The 27,667-nt window shown below is 46.7% G+C and overlaps 1 protein-coding gene across 2 annotated transcripts; it reads right to left on the bottom strand.

Annotated features, from left to right (window-relative positions):
• Positions 1 to 3,645: 3,645 nt before the first annotated feature.
• On the bottom strand, positions 3,646 to 8,974 carry Cited1 (Cbp/p300 interacting transactivator with Glu/Asp rich carboxy-terminal domain 1). Of its 2 annotated transcripts, none has more exons than XM_077107403.1 (3): positions 8,906 to 8,974; positions 4,747 to 4,871; positions 3,646 to 4,173 (listed from the first exon to the last, which is right to left on the bottom strand). In XM_077107403.1, exons 2-3 carry the CDS (start codon positions 4,804 to 4,806, stop codon positions 3,646 to 3,648), a joined length of 588 nt encoding a protein of 195 aa, XP_076963518.1. In that variant the 5' UTR covers positions 4,807 to 4,871; positions 8,906 to 8,974. The 2 variants fall into 2 exon arrangements, with proteins under 2 accessions (XP_076963518.1, XP_076963517.1); XM_077107402.1 differs by lacking the exon at positions 8,906 to 8,974 and adding an exon at positions 8,358 to 8,418.
• Between the last annotated feature and the right edge of the window lie 18,693 nt (positions 8,975 to 27,667).

Raw genomic sequence — 27,667 nt, 5'->3', positions numbered from 1 at the left:
TGAATCCATGGACTAAGCAAAGAAGACCAGCCCTCACCATCATTCAGTTGGATGATTGGCATTATCTAATCTGAAATAGAACAAAAAGGAAGTAAAAAGGTGAATTGTTTCTGAGCTAGTACATCCTTCATCTCCTACCCTTGAACTTTGATGCTCCTGGATCTTGGGACTCCAGACTCAGACTAGAACTTGTACTATTACTATTCTCTGCCCTCCTTGGGACTTCAGACGCAGACTGAATTACACCACTGGCTTTCCTGGGTCTCCAGATTTCAGATGATAGGTTGTAGGGTTCCTCGGTCTTCATAATCTCATGAGCCATCACGTTTCTTTGTCTATATCTTATTAGTTCTTTTTCTCTGGAGATCCCTGACTAATATACTAGGGATGCCCAGGCTATTTCTCATGACTACCTGCCTTCCAGTTTCACCCCTGACACCTCTACAATTCCATGATTCACGGCCACCCCCTTGCCTTCATAGACAGTCTGTCCCCTGACTCAGGCCTCTTTCCACCCCATGTGTGGCTGCCATCCTGGGGGTTCCAAAGCTCACAGAAATCAGGGGTAACAAGTTGGGGACCTGTGTTGTTTGGCCAGAATTATGTTTTATGAAGGCTGTAGCAGAGGAGGGATCCTGGGACCCTCCAGTCTTTTAGGGTCTTGGTTCTTTTTATATCTTGCCACTTTGCTTAAGATCCCATCCTTGTTTCAGTGCAAGCTGTGTCAATCCTTCATTCCTTTTATTTTATTTTTTTTAACTTTGAGACAGGGTCTCATTAAATTGCTGAGGCTGGCCTAGAATTTGTGATCGTCCTGCCTCAGCCTCGGGATTATAGGCATGTACCACCATGCCTAGTTAAATTGTGCCAATTATGAGTCTCACCTGCTGACCACAGCATCCCTCCTTCACCTTCCTGTTCTTTTGTTCTCCCTATAGACTCTAGGTCCTTGAGCCTGCCCTGCACTTCCCATCTTCTCCCAGATTTCCTTTCTTCTCTCCCCATTTTCCTGCCCCTGCCTCACCAGCTCCCTCAGGTCTCTCTTCCCAGCCTTAGTTTAATCTAATCATCCATCTTCAGTGGGATCATCCTAAAAATAGAACTTGGTCAATTAATTGCTTTTCCTACATACTCCAGAAATTCTCCATGACCCATAGGACTGATGGTATTAAAGATCAAGCTCTTCTCGGGCTGAGGTTGTGGCTCAGTGGTAGAGCACTTGCCTAGCATGTGTGAGGCCCTGGGTTTGATCCTCAGCACCACATAAAAATAAATAAAGACATTGTGTCCATCTACAACTAAAAAAATTAATAAATTTTTAAAAAAGATCAAGGCTTTCTAGTAGAGTAGAAGAAAGAGAAAGTGAGGAAGTGGGGGCAGGAAGGAAAAGGAAGTGGGGCGGGGAGGAATCTTGAAGTGAAATTAATTTCCATGCATGTATGAGTTTGTCAGGATATACCCAACTACCTTAAAGATCCAATTAAAAAAAGAAAGAAAAACAAGGAAAAAAAGATCAAGGCCTGCTCCAGAAGGCCCTGTGTGTTCTGCCTTGTACAAGCTTCAACCAGTCTCATTCCCTTGAGTGCCCTCCAGCAGGCCAATGAACCTTTGTGTAAAACTTCTGGATTTTAGCCATTGATGCCCCTTTCACAAACCTGCACCTGTGTAACAGCTGTCCCTCCCCACATACCCTCCTTGGCTGACTCAAGTCTTACTTTAAAACCCAGCTCTTTTTCTGGGTAAATATATCTTCATATCAAGGCACAGAGCAAGGCCAAGAAGGATGCACCATGAACAGATAAATAGTTGCTATCTCTGTGAGGGACCAAAGACAATCAGGATTGAGAAAGAGTTGGTCAAAGTGTACTTTAAACTCACCTGTGAAATTTTCTACTTTTTTTCCTGTTTTTTTTTTTTTTTTTTTTTTTTGAGGTGCTGTGGATGGAACCCAGGGCTGCACATATGATAGGCAAACACTCTACCGACCACTGAGCAACACCCCCAGCCCCTTTGATTTTTACAAGGAGATCTTATCATGTATTTATTACTTGTGAAATATAAAAGCAAATAAACTAGTTGAATATGAGAAAGTCTTCCTTAGAGTTCCCAGGCAGATGGAGCTATTTCCTTTTCTGAGATTGAATAGCACCATTCGCTATATTTTGGGAAATACTGATTTATTGAATTTGTTTATGCCTGCCTCTCTTTCTGAGATGGGGGAACCCCTCAAAGATACTTTTCTAATGCATGGTTCCAGTGTCTAGCAAAGTGCGTGATCTGAAGCAGGTGCTCAGGGAGTGCCAAATCTAGTGAAGTGCCTTTGCTAGTGGGCTCCTTCAAAAGACCTCACTATGGGGCAACCCTGTTGCTGGTCCTCAGAGGCTGATTAGATTCCTTTTCACAATGTTCAATAAAAATATCTTTGGGAATCTGAAATGTGGTCAGTGAAGTCTCTAGACTTTTTTGGTTATGTCCAATGAGGTCAGGGCTGCATTGGAGCCCCACAAGTAAGGATCCAGTTCAGTGCCAGACTTGCCATTTGGCATGCTTCTGAAGGCACTGCTCTCAGCAGTAAATCAAAGGGCAAGGGATATATCCCCAAACATTGAACCTGTCAAGTTCAGTCCTGATCTGTGTTTCTTTCTTTTTTAAAAAATATTTTTTAGTTGTAGTTGGACACAATACCTTTATTTATTTTTATGTGGTGCTGAGGATCGAACCCAGGGCCTTGCACATGCTAGATGAGCAGTCTACCACTGAGCCACAACCCCAGCCCTGTATTTCCTTATTTTCTTTTTGTAGTACTGGGGTTTGAATCCAAGGGTTATCTACCACTGAGCTACATCCTCAGCCCTTTTATTATGTTTTTAACTTATGAAATGGAGTCTTGCTAAGTTTCTGAGGCTGACCTCAAACTTACAATTGTCCTGCCTCAGTATCTGGGATTATATGCAAGCACCACTTTGGCCTGATCTGCACTTTTTATATGGAGAGGCCAGCCTAAACAAACAGGCTGTCCCATACACAGTAGACTAGAGGGGACACTCAAGAATGTTCCAGGCTTAGAGGGAAGGGTTTATCTGTGCTCTGAGAAGTATAACCTGGAATCCCATCTTAATGCAACTTTTGCAATTTTCCAGATAAATCTGAGCCCCCAGGTCAAACAATTCTTCTTTGGACCTATCTGTTACACATAGGCAAAAGGGCAAAGGAATGGTCTTAATGGTCTGATTGGATTGGTGGCTTTTAGAGTTGAAATTAGTGCCATGTGGTCACAGATGTGCTGGAGGCGAGGAGTCTGCAGACATGTTTGAATTCCCTTAACCAGTCCCAATATTCCATTTGGAATAGGACAGAGTTCCTGAGATCTTAATCCCAAGGAGAGAAGGGTGATGGTGGTGGCAGCAGTAGGTAATGCTAACTGTCCCCTCCAGCCCTTCCTGCTCCTCCCATCTCATCCAGCTCCATCCCAGTTGTATACCCCACCTTGGCCCTCAGAATTGCTGAAAGCACATCAGAATATGTGGCACACCCTTAGACCTCAAGAAGTACACATTCAGTCAGCCTATCTCTTTGCAAGTAAGTTTATTTTTATTTACATCACAATTGGTGGCTTTATTCCTCCATCATTTGAGATAATTGACATCAGCAGCCGGAGGGAAAGTCCGCAGTGAAGTCAAACTCGTTCTGCCCCAGCCACAGCTCAGGAAGCTCATTGGCCCGGTCCAGTCCCAGTTCCACCACCAGTGACATCAGCACCTCCTCATCCACTGGGTCAGAATCAATGATAGTAGGGCTCTGGGAACCAGCAGAAGGAGAAACTGATCCTGTCCCTCCTCCCTGAGCCCCAAAGCCCCAGTTTTGCAGAGACCCTGCCTCCCCGGGTTGGCCTGGAGTGGCGGCAGCCATCCCATGATACTGGCTATTAAGTTTCTGCAGTTGCATACTAGCCAGCAGGTGAGGGGCAGGGTGCAGGTTGAAGGGTGGGGGCTTAGTGGGAGGGCTAGCAGTAGGAGACCCTATTGGTGATGTAGATCCAGAGGAGCTAGTGGGAGCCCCACTGGCCTTGGTTCCATTTGAGGCTACCCCAGGGTAGTGCAGAATGGCCACTGCTTTGCGATCTTTCACCCCCAGGTTAGAGTAGGCCAGAGAGTTCACCTCCTGGTTGGTATCCTAGAAGACAGAGAAAGGCACACCATAGTACCCCATGCTCCTGGCTTGTTCCTCATTATTTGTCAGACCCAGAAGGCTCCCACATACACTTCATATGGGGCTAGAAATGAGGAGGTATCAAGAGGACTCTTTGGTAAGTTAGGCTCTGAGCTCAAGTATCCTTTTGTTTCCATGGCTCTGGAGCATTGAGCTCAGATCTCAGTTCTAGCACTGGGGCACCCACCCACCATCCTAAGTGGGTTGAATGTTTTCATCTCCTTCCCAGGATGCTCCACCTCCCAATTTAAGTCATTACCTTGTCCCTCTTCTCTGCTTCACTTTAATCTCTTTAAACCAGTGGTCTTGTTCCAATTCTTCTTTTCTGTTCCTTCCTTGCCATCTTTTAACACCCCCCATGGGTTCAAGTTGATATTTAGGCAAAAGCAATTCTCATTCTCCCCAGAGAAGTCCTGCTGCGTCCTGTCCGCTCAAGGACACTAGATACTATACCTAGGAAGGCCTGGCATATGACCTCACAAACAATTCATTTTTTCCATGCCTCAGTGTCTCTACCTGTAAAATGGCAAAACTTACCTCTTTTGCAGGGGAGGTGCCACCCTTGACATCAAGTGCAGGCCTCGACATAGTTGGCATTTCAGTGTCTTGGCAGAAGTGGGATTGATCGGTGGGAGGCGGTGATGCCAGCTGGAGCTGTTGTGCTGTAAGCAAGAGAAGAAAATGATAAATACAAGAAGCTTTGCTGACTAAGAAAGCACTAGCAAAACCTAAACAGCGTAACTCTACATAGCTACAAGGTTATGGTGACAGGTTTAAACCCAAGACCAGAGACTGCCTAGGCAGAGAGGAGACCAAGCTAGAATTTTTGCCTGAGGCTGGAAAGGTGCTTGACTAAGCCAGGTACTGCCCAGGAGGCCAACTACCCGCATCACCAAGATGTAACACGTTTTCTCATGCAAGTAATCTCAGAGTCCCAAGTTGGGGCTATGGGTTAGGAATGTCACTGTCCCTGGTTCTGAGGAGCAGGAATGTCCCTGAGTAAGTAGCATGTTGTGACAATAGACCAACAGCATCCAGGCTGGAGAGCTTAGGCCTCCACTGAGTCTGGAAGAATGTGGGAAGAATTCAGGGCAAGGACGATCTTGAAAGTTGTGGAGGCTGCAGCACAAGTAAGAACAAATTCCCAAAGCAAGTGTCACAGGGCTCCAAAGCACTGCATGTCTGTGAGAAACCCAGCCCATGAGGGTGGTCTGTGGAGTCTCAGAGGCAGCTGGAGCCAGAAAGCTGAAAGCCTAGAAATCTCTATTTTCTCCATGTTTCAAGTCCCTTCCAAGACAGCAATGGGCTTTCCCAGGACACCTGTCCCAAAATCCTGAACTCAGCCACACAATCTATATATGAGAATAATTCATCCTGAAGGGAAACTGAGGCTCGGAGATTCAGTGGCTTTCCAGTCAGGAAGCAGTGGTTCTGGGATCTAGCACTCCTATCTATGTCCACATGCCTCACTTGACCACTGGCTAAGTCCTCATACCTGGAATGACTCAGATGGCTTCAGAAAAATTGTCTCTCTGGCTCAAATGCCAAAAAGATAAGAGGATGAGGACAAAAGAATATCATCAAACCAGAAAATTTTAAAACTTGGGAAAAGTTAAGTTTTTTTCTTAGACCCTTAGTTTTAAGGAAAAAAAATCCCATGTATTCTACTCTTCATGATCAATCAGAGATCTAGAATTTCATATGTATAAATGCCGCTCAGTCCAAAAAATCTTGAGGACCTTTGGAAAAGAGTTCTAATCTTCCCAAAGAGGCTAGAATTCCCCCACACACTAACCCTTCCCACCCTGGATCTGAATAATCATCAGGAAATCTGTTCCGACACTTTAAAGTGGTGGCTTTACTGCCTCATGGTATCATCTTCGCACTAACAGCGCGGGGTGAGGTGTGCGGGGAGGGGGGTGTGAGAAGAAAATAGAGAAAGGGGAAAAATAAAAACAAAATACGAGGGAAAAACTCAGTTGCTGGGTCCCATACCACTGCTTTGCTCCTTCTCTGAGGCAGCCCTAGAATATTTCAAACCAGTGACCACAAGACAACGAGACTTTAACGCGTGCGGTCTTCAAGAGTCCTTCATTATTAGGCAATTTTCATGTCGAAAGAAAAATTCTGGGGATCCCTGCCCCTATTTTCCCCTTCCCACTCCTATGCCGCCCGCCCGATACCTGGATGAAAAAACAGCAGCGACAAGAACACAAAAAGAGGGAGAGAGATGGGGGGTGGGGTGGGGAAGAAAACAAGAAAAAAAGTAAATCTGTTCTGGTATCAGTTCTCCGGGAAGACCACTTTGCCACGTCTCCCCCTTCAGGCTGGGAGCTCCCCTAGGCAGGGACCCTGTCTGTATTCAGATCTGTCGCTTCAGCTCAACCGGCCACCCGCTCCAGCCCCCCCCCCCCCCCCCCCGGCTTGTGTCTGTACTCCGTAGACGCTCAGCAAGCTTTTCTGAATCGTCTCAAGCAAGAGGAAGTTGCATTTCAACCTGGTCCTGCTTCCCCGCTTTTCTGTCCTACCCCTTCACTCCTCAGCCCATTGGAAGGCAAAACCTGGAAGCGTGGAAATGTTCCATTTCGCTTTCCCAAGCCGCGAGCCGACCACGGGGAAACGGCTGCTAGAGGCGGCTGGGAAACCCAGAGCAACAAGTGCCACCTCGCCCGCTGGAGCCTCACGGCCCCCCGACCACAGTTCCCGGTCCCGCCGTCCGCCCACAGGTTCAGACAGTCCCTTGAGAGAGCAATCCCCTCCCGCTTAGATGAGGTGGAAAGGGAGCAGAGAAAGAGAGAAGGGAAAGGAAGGTAGGGGGGCGTCGCCTTTAACCTGTTGGGGGCCCAAAAGTTAAAATGGCACCAACCGGATGGCTCCATCTCGATTGCTATTTTCTCACTCAGGAGAAATTTAAAAATCCAAAGAGCACTGCGGCTTGACTTGGACGCGTTCTAACAAGACTGGTCAGTTTCGCCACCTGAAAACTAAAGGCCGGATGTTTGTGGACAGCGCGGCTGCTCGGCTCACCGTATCCCAGATGGAGCCGCCCGAACTCTGGGCGGCCAGGCGCGTACCTGCCCCGGTGGGCGCGAGCAGCTAGACCACTAGGGCTTGGAGCGTCTGCTCCCCAAAGTGCTGTATCAGGAATTCATCCTAGAGACAGCATGGACCAGCGGGGAGGGGAGCGGGGTCTCAGCCTCAGAGGTGAGTTTAGGAGCCCCGCGGTGTTTCCGCACGCGGGGGCGCACTCTGGCGCCGGCAGCAGCCGCCACTCCTGCGCCTCACCAACACTTACCGAGCGCCCGCTGAGTACCCGACGCGACTGAGGCTGAGCCTACCCCCAGCCAAGCCACCCGCGGTCAGTGCTATAAGCCCGCTAAGAAAAGAGTGGGAGAGGTTCGGAGAGGTGCGGTAACTTGCCCAAGGTCACAGCGCTAGAAAGTGGAGAAGCCGGGATTCGCAGCCAGGTCGATCTGACTCCAAGTCCAGCGCTCCTCAACGCAGGGACTCCGAGCGCTGCCGGGCCGCCCCCGTTTATAGGGAGAGGGGTGTGTGCGTGCGTGCGTGCGTGTGTGTGTGTGGGCGTGTGTATGTGTGTGTGAGAGAGAGACAGAGAGACAGACAGAGATAGAGGGAGCGCGCGCGCGAGCGAGCTGAGGTAGACTGGGTAGTGGAAGCAAGTTGCCCAAATTCGCTAACTTCCAACCCGCAATTCTTAAGAACTCGGCCCGAAAAGCCCCTCTCGCCTCCAGCCCCTGAAGGAAGCCTGAGCTTTGTGCAGACCCTGAGCTGGATCGTCCAGATGCGGTCCGGACGATTAGCAAAGTCGGTGGAAGCCCAGACGGAGAAAGCGCGGGCGCGGGGAGAAAAGGTGCTGCGGTCTCCTCAAGAGAAGCGAGCGCTGGGTCCGGCTGGCCGGCCGGCGGGCGCGCAGGCGAGCCAACCCGCGCGCTGGCTGACTGGCGGGCGACGGCGGCGGCGGCGGCCCCTCTGCCCCTAACAGAGCAGCTTTCAAACAGAAAACAAGTCCCCAGAACCCTCTGGCCCGCCGGCCACCGCCCGCTCCTCGCGCCCGCTCCTCAAGCCGCTCCCCAGGAGTCCTCGTCTCCACAGCCCAGCCCAGCGTCCTACCCGGCGGCCCGGCTTACCTTCGCAAAGCTGCCTGCCCTGGAGAGAGGAAAGCGCGGAGCTCTGAGAGACGCGGGCGAAACGGAGGAGCCCCCAGCCTCTTGGCACGCACGCACGCCGCCGCCGCGAGCCGGTCGAGCTCAGCGCCAGCAGCCGCGCCGGTGGCCACCCGACCCCAGGGCGCCTGGGAAAAGCCCGCACCGCTGCGCCGCGCCGCCGCACCGCACCGTGCCGCGCCAAGCAGCCCCGGCCCGCGCCCGTGCCCGCCCGCCCGCCCGCCCGCAGCTTCGGTGCCGGACTCCGGGGCGGTGGCGGTGGCGGCCACCGCGTTCCCTTCCCGGCGCTGGGGACCCGGCTCTCAAGCCCCCATTGCCGCCCGGAGAGCCCTGACGCACACGCACACGGCAGCAAGCTGGCTTCGGCTAGGAATCCCAGAAGGACAGACCCCCTTTCCCCCCTTTTTTTTTCTCCCCCCAATTTCCACGTCTTTATAACCGGCTTAGGGCATTATTAGCACATGTCCTGGCTCGTGGGCGAGTTGGTGGCAAAATCTGAACTGGATACTCACGGAGGGCCCCGAGCGGGTGCTGTGCCTTCCTCGGCGCTCTTCCTCTTCGCCGGGAACAGCCCCTCACCGAAAGGCTGTGGGAGGGCAGCCGGGCGGAGCGAACCTCCTCCCCGCAGCTCAGCGGTGCCCCTTCTGCAGTTGTGCCGCCGGGAACATTTTATAGCGGTGGCTGCCGTGTGTGGCCCTTTAAAGGCGCTCGAGCTGGTGCAGTCACCGCGGATCCTGTGAAAGCGAAGGGCCGGCTGGGGAACTGAGTACGCGCGGCCCCGCCAGTCCAGCAGACTTGGGGACTGGCCACAGCTCCTGAGGTGGGGCTGGCGGGGCCAGGCTATGGGCACCCCTCGCCCGATGCCCCTTTCAGTGCCTGCACTCCTAAAGCTGGGGGGGCCCTGGGCCTGGGACGTGAGCTCTCCCCATGGCCCTGCATGGACTTGCCCAATAAATTCCACTTAGTAATTTCACTGAGGCGAAGGAGAGCTGTTAGTGTCTGTTTTCTGACCTAAATCTAGTGGGTGGCCAGAGGGGTCTTCAGGGGGCTCCGGGGAAAACGGTGGGCTCAGAGGAAGAGCCAGGGGAGGGGGATGCACACGGGACGGGGTGGGACACGGTCTTGGGTTTCTTCAGGGCTTTCTCCGAGCCTTCGGTCCTCTTTGGGCCGCACCATCTCCCTCATTGAAGGGCTGACGCGGGTGTCCTGTACCCTTAAAGTCGTCACATTCTAGGCAGAGACACTTGGGGAGCCTATATGGCAGTGGTGGCTTTCCTTGAAGGCCCGAACTGGGGTTGGGTTCAAGGGTTTCTGTTTTGTGGCCATCCAAGGCAGGAGGAGGCTGACAGGATAGGACGCTGAGAAAGGCTGCTTTGCTGGACCTTGGGACCAGGTGAAAGCCAAGAACAGGCAGTAGGGTTCGAAAAGCTTGCTCCAGGGTTGGCAGAGATTTCCTCCCGCCTTCCCACGATGGCAGGTTATTTTATTATGATTATATAACCTTTCCCATCTAGAAAGAATAACATTTTTGCATTTGGAGCATATTTTTCATGGGTTGGGATGTAAACTTACAAATTCTTATTGGAAAGAAACCTAGGTCTTCTCTCTCATCTTAATTCATGTTCCCTGTGGCCAAAAAACTCCCACCTCACCTCTTACAGGAAGGCCACCAGGATTACTCCTCCAGCTCCCCGCCCCCCCACCCCACTTTGCAACAACTACTCAGTTTACACTGTTTCTAAAACATGCTCTTAAAAAAAAGTCCTGCTGTTAAGGAAAGGGGGGAGGAAGGTCAAGAAGTCATTTTTGCCATGTATGTGTTCTGTCTTCTTAATTGGATTTGAAGACCTCAAGGTCTTTTTTTTTTCTTTAGTATCCCCAAGTGCCCTGCATTTTGCTCCTCTTAACAAAGTTCTGTTTGTTGATGAACTGACCAGCTTACTGACCTAAAGATGGGGAGTAAATGGAGGGGCAAATCAAGGCCCTCCTTTGGCATCTGGAGGAAGCTGGGGCCAGTGCCCTTGATGTCAGGCAAACCCATTCCGCTGCTCTGAAAGCTGCCTAGCATGCCTCCACCAGCCCCCACTCCACCCCAACACAAACCCTGGTGACAAGGACACCCCTCATGTAATTTCTGCATTTGCCCAAAGATTGTGGGTCATGCCCAGTTTCCTTTTGATAAAAGGCAGGATCTGTGGGAACCCTAAAGTCCTATTGAGTTTGCCTGTGAGATACACCCTGATACTCTCTTGATATTTGCCTGGGGCGGAAAGAAACATTTTTGTGGAAACCAAGTAATGGAGAAGGAGCAGCCTTAGGCTTTTGAATTGTGTGTTGTTAATTCGACCCCTGACCTACCCTCCCCCTTAACTCTGACACCCGAGCCAGGCTGGAGACTCAGCAGCAGGCTCCAGATCCAGGAGGTGTGGATCCACCCTCCATCTATTGGATGGCTCCCAGGCCAATTGTTAGAAAGAGGCATATGTTCATCTCGGCTTCTGGAGTGTCTCCGGAGCAGTTGCTCAACAGCCAGCCCCCTCCCCCATCCGGACCATTGAAGGGCAGAAAAAGGAGCGCCCTCCACCACACTTCTCTGTGCGCACAAGACAGAAAGGGCCTTCCCACTGGTGACTTCCTGTCATCTCCACTCTCTACCTCCTGGGGAGCAGGAAAGAGAGGGACCTTAAGCACTCAGCTTTGGAGCACAAAAGCCCACCCCTTTCTTTTTTGGGGAGATGGGCGAGGAGGTTAGTTACAGAGGCTGAGGGAGCTTAGGAGACATTTGCAATTCTTGGCAAATATGCCCTGGATCACTGACTTCCCATTCGGCTCCAGCCGAGCTCAGAGCTCTCCACTGAACTCTTATCTCCAACTTGGCAACTCGATCTCGAGCTTATGAAGCAAGGAGAGAACAGGGATGGTCACCCGGCAAGAACCTTCTGTGTGCCAGCAGTGGGCCTGGCATGTTCCCATCCATCATTTCATTTAATTCCCAGGACATCCCTGTGAGGTTGGGTTACTAAAGGTGAAACAGAGTCTCTGGAGAAGTGCCTGAGTTCATACAGCCAGGAGGCTGGTTGTTTGAATGTGGGTCAGGCTGGCTGCAAAGTCTTTACACATCCTACTGCCTGGGAAGGCAAGAAGGGGGTCCAGAATGTAGTTTCAGAGGTTTGTGACCTGGATTTAAAATCCCTACTCTGCCTTTTGCTAGCTGTATGGTCCTAGGTCAAGTAGCTCCATTCGGAGAGCCTCAGTTTTCCCATCCATTAAATGGGGATCACAATGGTGCCTACTCTGTGAGGTTGTTATAAAGAGTAGAAGGAAAGGCATAGCCTGGTTGGTGCCAACTGTGCAGTAAATGGCCAATAAATGCTGGTATTGTACTGTGCCTTCTGATTCTTTTCCTTTTTGGCCCCTGTCCCTGCCTCAGCTCACATACTTCAGGTTCAATAATACTTGCTGACTGAGTAATTTAAAAATCAGACTGAGAAGGGATGAAGGAGGTCTAATAAACTCAGGAAAGGGAGGGAAAGGAAAATGCAAATTTGTTTGCAAAATCCCACCCTCCAGAATCAAGGGCTCCTTGGGTCATATGATAGGAGTAAATTCAGGATCAATACAAGATGGTCACATTTTACAGATAAGCCCATAAACTTATAGAGTGGTCTCCAGAAACGTAGACTGAATATGTGTAGAAAAGTTAAAAAGTACAAGTTTTTGCTCAAAATTTGGAGCAAAATTTTTTTCTAAGAGGGATAAATGGAAAGTAGACTAAAGGTCCACAATGAGGGAGTATCTCTTAGCAACATGGTATCCCCTCCCCCCAAAAACCCCAAAACAACAACAAAAAACCTCCCAAACCAACCCCAAAACCCAACTTTTATTCATGAGAAAGTGTTCATAACAAAATATTAAATAAAAATTCTGGGTACAAAGTTACATAAATATGATGCCAAATTGCAAAGGGCACAAAGGGTACAAAATTTAATACTCACTATGCTTCCAAATACGTATGAATATGTATATAAGGCAATGGTCAGAAAAAAAAAAAGATAACAGTGCCAGTCAGGGGTAGGGTTATGAATGATTTTTTCTCTCTATTCTCCATGTTATATGATATGCTTATAAGTAAATATAAGTTTATAGTTAATAGACTGCCTAAACAGTATGCTCCCACTTTTGTAAAAATTATATGTGCATAGAAAAAATGCTGGAAGCAAATATACAAAATGTTAACAGTGATTATAATTGAGTAGTGGGATTATGGGTGATATTTTTCACTTCATTTAAAAATTTTTCTGCAATGTGATTACATTGTTTTCTTACAATTAGAACAGATTCATAACTTGAAAAGTGCATAATCAGTAGGATCCTACTTTTGGTATAAGTATGAATGCAAATTGAAAAAAATGGGAAGAAAATATGCTAAAATATTAAGTTTTTATATTAGGTGGTAAGGGAATATGGGTAATTTCCTCACTTTAAAAAATTTCTATAATATGGTTTTATTATTTTCATAATTAAAATAAAACAATACCCAAAATATCACATACAATATGGTATTGCTTTTGTTAAAAATGAATATGTGCCTATAAAAGAACAATAAACTACACTAAAATGTGGTTGTCTCTGGGTGGTGGGGTTATGGTTGATTTTTGTTTTGTCCTTTACATGCAGCTTCTTAAATTTCCAAAGTTTCTACAGTCATCATATATTATTATTATTATTATTAGTGGTACTAGTGATTGAACCCAGGGCTGTTCTACCTCTGAGCCACATCCCCATGCCTCCCCTTTTTGGGGGGGTTCTGGGGATTGAACTCAGGGGCACTCAATCACTGAGCCAGTTCCCCTGCCGTATTTTGTATTTTATTTAGAGGCAGGGTCTCACTGAGTTGCTTAGTGCCTCACTTTTTGCTGAGGCTAGCTTTGAACTCCCTATCTTCCTGCTTCAGCCTCCTGAGCTGCTGGGATTATAGGTGTGTACCATTCTTCCTGGCCCCCAAACCTTTTAATTTTATTTTGAGACAGGGTTCTGCTAGGCTGCCAAGGCTGTCCTCCAATTTGCAATCTTGCTTCAGCTTCCTGAGAAACTAGGATTACAGGTGTGCACCAATACACCTAGCCATGACGTATATTTTTTAGAGAGAGAGAGAGAGAGAGAGAGAGAGAGAGAGAGAGAGAGAGAGAATTTTTTAATATTTATTTTTAGTTTTCGGTGGACACAACATCTTTATTTTATTTTTATGTGGTGCTGAGGATCGAACCCAGCGCCCCGCGCATGCCAGGCGAGCACACTACCACTCGAGCCACATCCCCAGCCCCATGATATATTTTTTAATTAGAGAAAAATGTATAAATCAACTCAATATTGGAGTATTTATGGGGAAAAGGGGCACATTTGGGTTTGCTTCAAAATATTCTAGAGGGGTGGGAGGAAAGTGGATGGAGATATAGATTAAATAAAAATAACTGTTGAAGATGGGTACATGAGGCTTCGATATAATGTTTTCTTGTGTGTGTGTGTATGTGTTGTTAGTGTATATAATTTTGTTTTCAGTAGCAGGGATCAAAACCAGGGATCTGCACATACTAGACAAGCTCTGTACCACTGAGATTTATACCAGCCCCATGATAAATATGTATTTTTTGGAAAAAAAGAGCATTTTTTCCCACACATTATCTCTTTTAATCTTATGCCACTCGAGTGTGATCAATTATCTTCATTTTATAAAACAGTGAAATTTAAAGAGGTGAAGTCATTTGCTCTAGGTCACACAACTGGGAGATGAGACAGTGGACTTGACCTGAGTCTCCTAACTCCAAGCCCAGATCTCTTCAGCACATTCCAGTTGCTTCTTCTTCTTTCTTAATTTCTTTAAATTTTTTTTCTTCTTTTCTTTTTTATTTTGTTTTGTGGTGCTGGGGATGGAACCCAGGACCTCACACACGCTAAGCAAGTGCTCTAACACTGAGCTACACTCCAGCCCTATTTTTTGCTTCTTTTTAATAATTAAAAATAATTAACATTTTGCCTGATTATAAATGTAATTGTTCACTGTAGAGAATTTGGAAATAACAGAAAAGCACCAAGGAAAACACAGTAATCAATCCCACCACACCATCTTAACCCTTTGGTGTCTGGTCATACAGAATCCTAAGCTGCCTTTTACTCCAGAGGTATTGCTTGTGGCAAACATCTTCTCAGGAAGAGTAGTTAGTCATTCCTGAGTACAGCCGTAGCTGTTTTTTGGGGGGGCCCTGCCTGTATGGAGTCCCTGAAAATGGTGGATCCTAGCCATCCCAGCCCTTCCATTCTTCTCCATGTCCCCTTCAGAGACTACAGTTTGGACCCCAGTTCTTCCTATATCCTTCCTTTCTCTGTCCAATCGTAGGATTAAATTTCATTTGGGAAAGTCTGGGTGACCCTTCTCCTCTTGCTCCATCTGGAGACCCTGCCCAAGAACCTCTTGCAACCACTCCATGTGTGCCTGTGCCTCCATTTCCCCATCTGGAAGATGCTAGTGAGAATAGCAGACGGGTGGGCCCCTGCCAGGGAGTGATGAGCTAATGTCTGTAGCGCCTTCCAGCCCCTCCGAGCAAGGTGCTGGAGCCTCCCCAGCCCCTGCCAGCCTGAGTGAGCGCCTGGGCCTGGCTGCCCCGTGTGCATGGAGGGAGCGGCCGCATTCCTCTGACCCAGGCCAGCGAGCTTGGACAGGCTCTTGCTTTTGCTCCTGTGTTTAAGAGAGAGAGAGAGAGAGAGAGAGAGAGAGAGAGAGAGAGAGAGAGAGAGGAGAGAGAGAGAAAGAAAGAGGAGATGGAGACCAAGAAGAAGGAGGGAAGAGGGGAACAATGCTAGTTACTAGGGGAAAGGACCTTGAGAATTAGAAAACTGAGAAGAGATAACTGGGCATCCTCGGGCACCTTAATCAGTCTCATAGATTTTAGCCTTGGTTTCCTGTTTATATAGTAGTGGGAGAAGTTTAGAAAGGGCCAAGAATTGGGTCCAGTTGAGTTGATTCTCTACTTGATTTCCTGTTTTTTATGCATAATGGGAAAACCACAAATATACAAACAGCTCTGGCCACCAGCTTCTGGAATCCTTGGGAATCCTTGGATATGACTCTGCCCACTCCAGCTTTTGGGGAAGTTATTTCAGTGTACGCTCCTTCTCTGTGATGCCTTCTAGCATTCAAAAACACAAGAATCCTGGGAAGTCAACACTCTCATCCCCATTTTATTTTATTATTTATTTCCTATTTTTGCAGTGCTAGGGATGAAACATAGGGCCTGGTGAATGCTAGGCAAGCACCTGACCACTGGGTTACACCCCCTAGCTCTTATTCCTATTTTCTTTTTTTAAAAAAACATTTATTTTTTAGTTGTAGTTGGACACAATACCTTTATTTTGTTTATTTATTTTTATGTGGTACTGAGCATCGAACCCAGGGCCTCACACATGCTAGGCAAGTACTCTACCACTGAGCCACAACTCCAGCCCCTCTCATTCCTATTTTCTTTTTCTTTTTTTTTTTTAAAGAGAGAGAGAAAATTTTTTAATATTTATTTTTTAGTTTTTGGCGGACACAACATCTTTGTTTGTATGTCGTGCTGAGGATCGAACCCGGGCTGCACGCATGCCAGGCGAGCGCGCTACTGCTTGAGCCACATCCCCAGCCCTCTCGTTCCTATTTTCAAGAGAAGGACACTGAGGCACAGAGAGGCAAAACAACAAGCCCAAGATCATACAGCTAGTAATGATGGATCTGAATTCACAGCCAAATCTGGCTCACCCCTGAGGTCAAACTCTCCCCATCAGGTTACCTGCTCCTCTGCTATCTATGATTATGCTTTTCTTTTTTCTAAAATAGATATTCTATGACACCAATTGCAGTAAATGGCCAACACATGTGGCTGGAATGTGTGCACAACTCAGATTGAGGGAGGACCCGAGTAGGGACTGTGGCAGAAATCTCCAGGGATGAGGTGCAAGATGGAAGAGGGCTGCAGCCTGGGGGAAAGCAAAGACAATTCTGAAAAATGTTATCCAGGGAAAATACCAGGGTTCAAAGGCAGCAGGGAGAGACCAAGGTGCTTAAGTAGGAGAGAGAGAGAGCAGCAGCCAGGCCAGTCTGGCCCTGGGCTATTCGGGTCTCAGCAGTGAAGTTGGAGGCCTTGAGAAGGTGTGAGGCTTTGTGGGGGAAGCGAAACTCAGCTTTAGCATGTTTAGTTTAAGCTGTTGGCAGAACATCCAAGTGGAAATAGCTTGCACACAGCCAGGAATATAGGACTGGAAAGAAAGTGTGAGGTTGTGTCAAAAAGAGCAATCTGCAGGATGACTTTCAGCCAAACTGTGGAGAACTTTCCCCTCTCCACCAGCACAGAGAGGGGCTTTCTCCTCAGGGCCCAGGAGACTCTGGCTGTTTTCACTGAAGCTCCCCCATACTCTCCCCTCCCCAACCCCTGCAGACCAGTGCAATCACAGACACGTGCTTCAAATCCCCAAAGGGCAATGTGAGGGGATCTCAGTCCATAAATTTCCCGAAGCCAGAGAGTGTCAGGGGCCTCATCTCACTTTGCTAAATACATTTTGGCTAGTCCTCAGGCATGCCAGGCCTTCACTGGTTTCACTTCGGCTTCTAGAACACAAGCCTTCAGGGTCTTGTTTGCTCTCCTTTTTCTGCCACCTGCCATTCTCAGACCAGCACAGTGTCTCCCAGCTTACTTCATCCTTAAAAAGGTGAGAGTATTTTCTTATTTATATATTTATTTTTTCTTTTTCCTTTCTTTGTGGTGCTGGAAATGGAACCCAGAGCCTCACACATGTAAGGCAAGCACTCTACCAAGCACTCCATCCCCAGCCCTAGGTGAGGCCATTTTAGTCTGGCCCTGCTCCCTGTGGCATCTGGCTGAAACTATTCCCCTTGCCTAAACTCTGAGATAATGTGGTGGGTCCCATGCCCCCAATTTCATCTCTTTGGCAGGGGCATTTCCTTGTATTCACCTTTCATGGACTCTAGGACCCTTTCCTCTTAACCTCCCAATCCCATCTCAGCTGCAACCTCACACTTGTCCACCCTCATTCACGGGCCCCAGTTTGCCTCCAGAGTCTGCTGGTATAAGAGAAGTTAGAAGTTTGGATCATTAGTCTCTATTGTCTCGCTTGGTGCTAGACTTTGGGTTTGGGAGCTGGCTTGGAGAAATATGGCTATGTGAATGGGGTTAGGATTTACTTCACACACACAACTTGGAGGGACTGGAAATATTTCCATGGATCCCCATTGCCACAGAGATTTGTCTTTCTGGGGATCAGCAATAGAGGCTAGAGGTGCATTGAGGATCTAGGGTATCTTAGGTGGTTAGCGTGTAGACTGCTTCCAGCCAAGTGGAGGAGGATCACAGGCCTGGTTACCCAAGGTCCTTCTGCCAAAACCCAGACACAGTGCCTCAGCTAAGATGCTGCCTCTTTGTACTAATTACAAAAAGGCGCCCCCTCTGGCAAGAACAATTAGAAACATGTGCTGCCTCCTCTGGACTTTCACCCCCAGAGCCCGTGGTTTGGTGAGAGAAATGCAAGCTGGATTTTAGGGCACAGTCTATACAAATAGACTTTGAGGTTCTGTAAAACGTTGAGTCTGAGCTAAGTGCAGTGGCTCACACCTGTAATCTCAGCTACTTGGGAGACTGAGGCAGGAGGATTGCCAAGTTTGAGGCCAGTCTCAGCAACTTAGTGAGACCCTGTCTCAAAACAAAATTTTTAAAAGGCTGGAGATGTAGCTCAGTGGGTTCAATCTCTAGTACCAAAAACAAGAAAGAAAGAAAGAAAAGGGTTGAACATGGATGAGGTTCCCATAGTGGCTCAGCACACTAAGTACATCAACCTCAGGGGAGTACTATTCCTACTAATTCTGAATGATAACATCAAAGGCAATGTACACGGAGCATTTACTAGGTGACAGACTCTCCTTGTTCTTAGTGCTCCACACTTACTCTCTCATCTAATCCCCACAGCAACCTGAAGATGAGTACTAATATTGCATCATCTCTATTTTCCTGATAGGGAAGTTGAAGAACAGAGAAGTTGCACAGTTTGCCACGATTGTGCATCCTGTATGTTTGGAACTGAGGAGCCGAACAAGGGAAGATTGATACTGACTACTGCACCTTGCTGCTTCCTACATAATGCCTGGTGTCATAGTTCATAAAAGGTCTTTCCATCCATGGGCAAGGTTGATTCTTATGATTTTTTTTCCCCTCCATGTAAAGTTCCTAAAATCAATCCCATTTTCCAGACCAAGGGAAGAGACTCAGGTGAGGTGAACTTGCTGAGGTCACACAGGTAGCAAGTAAGGATACTGGGATTTGAATCCAGTTATTTCTGATTAGATCTTCCTTTCCCCACTCTTTATGTGACACCCCCTCCCAATCAAAAATTCTCTTCTGGCTTCAAAACTGAGTATCAGAGTTGGTAGGGATTAAAAGGATGACCTCATCTGAACTTCTCAGTATTACAGAGGAGGAAGCTTAGCACTCTACTGATACCTGGTTAGAGTGGGGGTGGGAAGAGACTGAGCAAAAAGATTTATTCAAAGGAGAGAGAAAGAACAGATGAGAGGGAGAGAAAGATAATGATGGGGAGAGAGAGGGCTCCAGCAAGTGAGAGCAGGCGCCTGGGAAGGAAGAAAACAAGGTAAGGAAAAGAAATCAAATGAGAAAAAGACCCAAAGTGGGGTGAAGGCATAAGTGACCGGCCATCTGGAAACAGCACTGAGCTCTGCGGGGGCGTGTGTTTGTGAAGCAGGGGAGCTAGACCGGCAGGTGTGAGGGCCCAGCTGCTGCCAGCCAAGAACTGTCCAGGCCCAGCGCCCAACTGGAAAAGAGACATGGCCTGCAAGAGACCTCTCAAGGGGGGATTTCAGCTGGGGGAATACAGGGAGGAAGCTGCCCTCTCCTAGGGCCAGGTGGGGTTCACCTCTGAACAGCTCCTCTGGGGAGGACAGTTCCTGTGGCCTCTCTTTGCATTTCCCTTGCATTTTCTCAACTGTTGCCTTTGGGGCCTGGAATATGAATGATTTCCTGTTGTGTTTGAATCCCAGGCTGCCTTTCGTGGTCTTAAATGTTCTGAATAGATAAGTAAAATGCCAATTCAGGTTATCCTCAGCAGAAATCCAGTAGGAATAGATAGGGAGGGGAAAATGGCTGCCAGATCTATTGGTCACGCTCCTATCCAACCCCTGCCATGGCCAGGTCTGATATAGCACAGGGCTATGCCATCAGTCTGACCCTGGTTCAAGTCTCAAGGGTGCCACTTCCTACCTGTGTGACTTTGGGCAGGTGACTTTGGCTCATTGTGCCTCAGTTTCCTTAGGTGTAAGTTGGGGGGAAAAAGAATACCTACCACATGAGGCTTTGCCAGGGTTGGATGAGATAATGTCTGTGGCTATAAACTCTCAAGTGCTGTACACATGTGAGTAATTACTCTTCCCTGACCTCTGTTCCCTGCTGCTTGGGGGATGGAGTCAGCCTTCCAATCTGAGTCCAGTTCCAAGCCTGACTTCACCTCCTTGGTCCTGTTTTCTTCATTGTTACATATGACTGTGTGGGAAGTCAGACCTCCAGACCCAGCAGGGTGGGCTCAGGGATGGCTGTTATTCCTACATAGTTTTATTTTTGTGATGCTGGGGATTGAACCCAGAGCTTCATGCATACTAGCAAGTGATCTACCCCTGAGGTTCACCCTGAGCCCCTGATGCAATTCTTTTCTTCAGGCCACAAATGTGAGATGAGTCCCCCTGGCTGTGCCTGAGTCTCCAAAGCTCCAGAGGAGACTAAAGCACCACTTTAGCCCTCAAGGATTTTTCAGTATAGTAGGGGAAATAGAAAAGCCAATAATAAAGTGAAGCAGGAGATAGGAGTATATGATATCTGAGCTGAGGATTGGAATTCCTCAGATGTTAGGGACAGCATGGTCAAAGGCCTTGATGGGAACTAGAAGAACAACACAGGATGGGGTCTGTGATGTCACAGGAATCTGACCCGGATGCCACAGTAAGAAATTCAGTCTCGATATCGTGGTCACTGAAGGTGATGTGGACAGATATACATAGAGCCTGGTACAGTTGGTTATTCAGCAAAGTGTGCTCATTGCCTTGACCTTGTCCTTTCACCTTCTACCCCCACTTCCCAGATAGCTTTCAGGCCTTGGCCCTAAACAAGGCCACATAAGGCTCATGGTGCCCCTGTCACCATCCTTCAGCTTTCTGAGCTCAGTATTATGGCACCTCTGTTCACTCAGCTCCTCAGGCCAAAACCTTGCCTTGATCTTTCTTTTTGTCTTTTACCCCATGTCTAACTTCTGTTGACTCTCTCTAAATATAGCCAGGATCCAAAGCACTCCTTACCACTTCCATAGCCATCATCCTGGCCCTCGTTGCTCCTGTCTGTCACCTATGTCACTTCAGTGATCTCATGACTGCTCTCTACTCTCTAACCCCTGGCCCCTTGGACTTTTATCCCCATAGCGGCCAGAGGGATCCTCTATTCCTTGACCTGGGAACTGCCACTGGTTCTCTATCCTACTCAGGATAAGAAACAAAGTCTTTACAGTGGCCCATGTGACCTGTGGGATCCCTCCTGCTCCATATTCATTTCCTTCTTTCCTCCTCTTTATTCTTTCAGCTTCTGGCACACTGGCCTCACTATCTCTTGGATGTGACAAAGTGGCTCTTGTCTCAGGCTCTTTGCATTTGCTATTACCTCTGCCTGGAATACTCCTTCCCTTGTGGCTTGTCTCCTCACTGCATTGAGGTCTCTGCTCAATATCTTCAATGGGCATTTTCTGGGCACCTTATCTAAAACAGCAGCACCATCACTCTCAACTCTCACCTTGCTTTATTTTTCTCCACAGTGCTTGTCACCACTGGCTAATATCATATTTTATTTTCTGTCTCTCTGACTAGAAGGAACCCTCCATGAGGTCAGGGATTTCTGGGTTTTATTCACTTTTGTTTTCCCCAAAGACTAGTGCTCTGCCGGGCACATAATGGGTTGTCAGTAATCATCTGTTGGGTGAAAGAATGGGGCTGAGATGGGAGATTAGCTTCTGGGTGATGGAAAGACAAACTGCAAGAGAGACAGAGATGTCATGGGGCCAAGTTTGGCCAAATGTGCTCAGGGAAGTTGAAACAGATTCTGCAGAAGAGACCTCAAAAAAGGTATGAGTGAAACCCAGATGCAGGGTGGAAGAGGAAAGTCCTATACCTCATACAGAAGGGGTAGGGATGGAAGCATGACCTTTTTCACTCCCTCCAGCCTCCTAAACTGCTGATAATCCCAGGATCATATCAGGTATAGGGTCTTAATTTAGCATCTGAGTAGCCACCTTAAATGTTAACAGCCATCTTATTTTTTTTAAATATTTATTTTTTAGTTTTAGGTTGACACAATATCTTTATTTTATATTTATGTGGTGCCGAGGATCAAACCCAGTGCCTCATGCACACTAGGCAAGCGCTCTACCTCTGACCACAATTCCAGCCCTTAACCACCATTTTATGAGAGAAATTTTGTTTTCCTGTACTTCCTCTTATCCGAACTCCCCCACCCCCATTAATGACCTACTCCATGGTACCATAACTCTAAGCCAATCCCAGAAGGACACAACCCCACCTCACTCTGACACAAGCACCCCAGCCTATCCCACAGCGTCACAGCTAGACTCCAAACCCCATCCCACAAAAGCCCAACACCTGAACCTCCAGAGGCCTCTCTCCACTCTATAGAGGGATGGGCTTTATTTGTCAGCTTTGACAAATAAAAACCTTTGTGTGGCTCTCTGCCTGGTCTCTTGCTTTCTCACTTTCTTTTCACCAGGGTGCTTATGGGTGGGCACCTTTGGAGATAGCAGCCTTGTTTGGCAGGAAAGTTGCAGGGCAGTGAATGATGCTTGCTAGCTGGGTAAAGAAGATGGCTGGAGAGGATAGGCAACAACATGGGGGACGGCTAATGAGAGCAGATGAAAATGCAAAAGTACTCAGTGCTTGACAAGTCTTGAGAAATTGTAGTTTCTACCCCTGCCCCTGCCAATATGCAATTTTGCTTTTGAAGGTTTATTTTCTGCTTGTCCCCATTCATGTACACGGGTACACATTATCCCCACTTCCACCTCAGCCGTCCTTCCCACCCTTATTCTGACCCTTATTCAGCTTTTATCTCCATTTCTAATGAGTGCAAACCCATGCCCCCATGCCATCTAGAGTGTGACGTTTTGTGGAAGTGCCTATAGAATTGCCTTGGATGTCTAGCGCTAGCTTGAGCCTCTGGGAGATGTAGGAAGGGCTTATAGTCATTGCCATTCCCTTTACCTCTTCCCAGCACTGCCAAGGTCCTACCTTGTGCCAATGAGTGATGGACCTGAAGAGATGGGAAAGGTCTTTAGCACAGTATAAGAGACAGACACTTAAATAATAACTTGCACACAGAAACACAATATCATTAATAAAACCAAAAAAATAAAAATTCAAATAAGCTAAGCATGGTGGCACATACCTGTTATTACCAATGACTCAGGAGGCTAAGGAAAGAGGATCCCAAATTGGAGGCTAGTCTCAGCAACTTAGTGAGACCCTGTCTCAAGATGAGAACTTAAGGGCTGGGGGTATAGCTCAGTTGATAGAGTGCTTTCTTCACATGCACAAGGACCTGGATTCAATCCCCAGCACCACACACACAAAAATGATAAAAAGTAAAAAGAATTGTAGAGCACCCCTGGGTTCAATTGCTAGTACTGGGGAGAAAAAATTCAAATTCAAACCATGAGGCATTTTTACCTCTAAGATGACTGAAGATTCAGTTGTGGTAGGGAGGGTGCATTAGCAGCCACAATCATGCAATGGTATTAGAATTGTGAACTGGGACAACAATTCTGGGAATCGAAATCCATCATGTCTTGTTTGTTTCTTTCCTTGTTTCAATGTACATGCCCTTTAACTCAGCAGATCCACTTCTTCAAATTTATCATAAAAAATAATAGAACAAATGTGCAACGGTATAAGTAAGAGGATTTTCATTGCCATGTTTTTGTAAAAGTTTTTTTTTCTTTTTAGTTGTAGATGGACACAATATCTTTATTTTATTTGTTTTTATTTTTATGTGGTGCTGGGGATCAAACCCAGTGCCTCACACATGCTAGGCAAGCCAAGTGCTCTGCCACTGAGCCATAATCCTGGCCCCATCCCCACCCCCACCCTTGCCATGTTTTTTTTTTTTTTTTGAGGTGAAATTCACACAACAGATAGCCATTTTTAAAGTGAACAGTTCAATGACATTTGGTACATTTGCAATGTTGTACAACTTCTGATATCTAGTTCCACAACATTTTCATTTTCTCCAAAACAAAACCTGCAACCCATTCATCAGTTACTCCCCATTCCCCACTCTACTCAGGACCTGGTAACAACCAATCTCTTATCTGTCTTTTGGATTCTCTTATTCTGGATGTTTCATATAGATAGAATCATTCAATACAAGTGACCTTTTATGTCTGGCTTCTTACACTTCACATATTGTGTTCAAGTAGCTTAGCAAGTATCAGTGCTTCACTCCTTTGTATGGCTGAATAGTATTCTGTTGTATGCTTATGTCAGGATTTGTTTATCACTTTGGTCAACTAATGGGCATTTTATTGGTGACCTTTTGGCTGTTGTGAATAGTGCTGCCATAGACATTTAAGTAATTGTATTTAGTTTGAATATCTGTTTCCAGTTCTATAGGAGTATAATTGCTAGGACAACGGGTAAATCCATTTAACTTGTTGAAGAAGTCATCTGACTGCTTTAGCTAGCAGCTATGCCATTTTACATTTCCTTTAACAATGTATGAGGGATCTACCTTCTCCACAGGCTTTTTGATTATATGTTGAGAGCCTCGGCCAGGTCAAGATGGTGCCTGGTATTTTGCCAGAAGGAGCGGTTCCTGCAGCCTCGGGTGCCCGCTATTTTTGAGCTCTTGCGGAGTTCCTAGAGAGTTCGTGTGGGTTGGTTAAGTTCCGGTTGAGTGCTAGAAAAGTTCCCGAAGTTCCGGTGGAGCTCTTGGGGAGTTCCTGGAGAGTTAGTGTGGGCGGCGTGCAGCATGGGTTCTAAAAATAAAGTTCGTTCCTGCTTGAATCTTCAAGTGGCTCGTGATTTGTGCCCAGCCAGACTGGGGCATATGGTGGCCTGCAAGGGGAACGCCTGAGGGTAAGTGATAAGGTAAACTGCTCGCCCTTGAAGGCAGTGCAAGAGGATGGGTAACCATTTAAAGATTCTACTTTCCTTTCATTTCACTTTGTTTTAAGTTGCCTGTCCCTGGAGATGGGTGGGACGGAAGAAAAGCTGCTCACATCTGAGGAAAAACTATTTGCGTCTGAGGAACAGATAGGGAGAAAGGACGGATGGACATTTTGGCAGGATAGAAAGGCTGATATAATGAATTTTTGTTCCATTTTTGTTTCATTTTGTCTCGGTTTTCTTTTGCATTATCTTAGTGAGGGGTATCTTCATCACAGAAATATGGAATTAAAAATTAATAAGAACCAAACTGAAAGGGCGTTAAGTAAAGTGCTAGAGGAAGGAGGCATCTCAGTAAAATCAAGAACAGTTAGGGCATACGTTAAGACGATACAAAGGTGTAGCCCATGGTTCATTAAAGAGGGGTTGTTAAATATATCACAATGGAACCATCATGGTGAAGATTTAAAAATGATACAAAAGGAAAGCCCAGGAACTCTGCCAGTTGGCACATTACCATTATGGACATTGGTACAATCTTGTTTGCTTAGTCTAGGAGAAGACATCCTATATCAAGTAAAAGAGGAAGTCTCTCAAGTTAGTCAGACAAAGGAAAAAAGTTTAGAGGAGGAAGGGCTATCAGGGGAGAAATTACAACGGGAGGTTGCTACTAAACCCTTTCTATCACTGGGGTCGTGGGTGTCCAACCAACAGCTCCGCCTATGGACACAACATATGCTGAGTGGCCCTCAACCTCCGTAGTTGATAGATAGGATCCTGAGACAGGACCTCAAAGATTAGCATGCCCTGTATTTGAGGTGGCAGGAGGGCAGCAAATTCACCATGCTTTAGATTTCAAAACAGTGAAGCAGCTGAAAGAGGCTGTAACAACTTATGGTCCTCAAGTACCCTTCACTGTAAGTATGATCGAATCCATTACCAACTAGAACATGATGCCAGTAGATTGGGCTAGTATGTGCAAAGCTGTGATAAATGGAGGACAATACCTGTTATAGAAGGTTGCCAATGAGGAATTTTGCATAGAGACGGCTAGGCGAAATGCAGCGGCCGGTTATCCTCAAAGAAATCTAGATATGTTGTTAGGAAAGGGACCTTATGAGGGTCAGCAGCAACAAATTGGATATGATCCTGCCATATACTCACAAATTGCTGCAGATGCGGTTAGGGCATGGAAGACTTTACAAGGACATGGAGATTTACAAGGTCAATTATCTAAGGTAATACAGGGAGCTAATGAACCTTACACTGAATTTGTAGATAGGCTTATTCAAACAGCTACCAGAGTTTTTGGGGATATAGAACAAACGATGCCATTAATAAAGCAACTAGCCTACGAACAAGCAAATAGATGGTGCAGGGAGGCCATTAGACCATGGAAACATGGAGATTTAAACACATATATTAAATTATGTAGAGACATTAATGAACAAGGCAAGTCGTGGCAGCTGCAGTACAACAGGTTTTAGATGCCAGGCCAAAAACATGCTACAATTGTGAACAAACAGGACATTTTAAAAGGAATTGCCCCATAGGAGGAGGGTTTAACAAAACTAGGTATCAAAGGGGTAGAATACTGGGTATCTGCCCAGGATGCCATAGAGGGAGACATTGGACTAATGAATGCCGTTCTCAAACCACTATAGAGGGTACTCCGTTATCAAAAAACGGACAAGGACCAGGTGTTTACCCATGATATCGTGGAGAAAAACATTGGGCTCCATTGCCAAAAAACAGACAGGGGGGCCCATGCTCCGGGGCCCACGACCACAAATATACGGGGCACTGGAGGAACCCAGCAACACCATCAGGGTAGTGCCCAGGACACATTATCCATTAGATCCCCACTAGACAAACCAGAGGGAGCGCAGGATGGGACATCTTCGCCTCTTCCAGAGCAGTACTAACTCCAGAGATGGGAGTTCAAATCATTCCCACAGGGGTAAAAGGGCCTCTTCCCAAAGGAACAGTAGGCTTATTATTGGGATGCAATATTATTCTTATTCAATATTATTCTTCTGGGCTGGGGATGTGGCTCAAGCGGTAGCGCACTTGCCTGGCATGCGTGCGGCCTGGGTTCGATCCTCAGCACCACATACAAACAAAGATGTTGTATCCACCGATAACTAAAAAATAAATATTAAAATTGTCTCTCTCTCTCTCTCTCCTTAAAAAATATTATTCTTCTACTCTAAAAGGACTCATGATAAGTCCTGGGGTAATTGATCCTGATTATGAAGGTGAAATAAAAATTATAGCCAGTTCTCCAAGGGGTATATCAGTAATTTCACCAGGAGATAGAATAGCACAGTTATTAATAATACCCAGCCTACATGATAAATTTTCCAGTCGTACTATAGAAAGAGGTTCCAGGGGATTAGGCTCCACAGGTGTAGATTGGGCTATGTTTTCTTTAAATTTAGATTCTTGCCCAATGCTAAAACTAAATATTCAAGGACATGAATTTAATGGGCTATTGGATACAGGTGCAGACCTTAGCATTATCTCTCGTCAAGAATGGCCAAAACATTGGCCATTACAACAAGCCACTCAAACGCTTCGAGGCCTAGGAGTGGCAACTAATCCCCATAGAAGGGCGATGGTATTAGATTGGAAGGATCCTGAAGGATGTGAAGGAACTATACAGGCATATGTATTGGATCATCTTCCTATAAATTTATGGGGACGAGATGTTCTAGATCAATTTGGTCTAACATTAACAAATAACATCAATTCAAATGTGCCCACTATTATGGCTAGACAAGGTCTTAAGAAAGAAAAAGTATTAGGAGAACAAGGACAAGGTATAGTGGCACCAATACAAAGAGATCAAAAAACAGATAGACATGGATTGGGTTTTCAGGAGGGGTCACTGAGACAATAAAAATTACTTGGAAATCAGAAAGGCCAGTATGGGTTCCTCAGTGGCCCCTGACTAAAGAAAAGATACAAGCAGCCCATGACCTGGCCAAACAACAATTAGCAGAGGGAC

This window comes from Callospermophilus lateralis, chromosome X, assembly GCF_048772815.1.
Source record: "Callospermophilus lateralis isolate mCalLat2 chromosome X, mCalLat2.hap1, whole genome shotgun sequence".
NCBI lineage: Eukaryota > Metazoa > Chordata > Mammalia > Rodentia > Sciuridae > Callospermophilus > Callospermophilus lateralis.
Note: the sequence above shows the minus strand (reverse complement) of the source record. Positions and strands in the feature narration are given on the sequence as shown.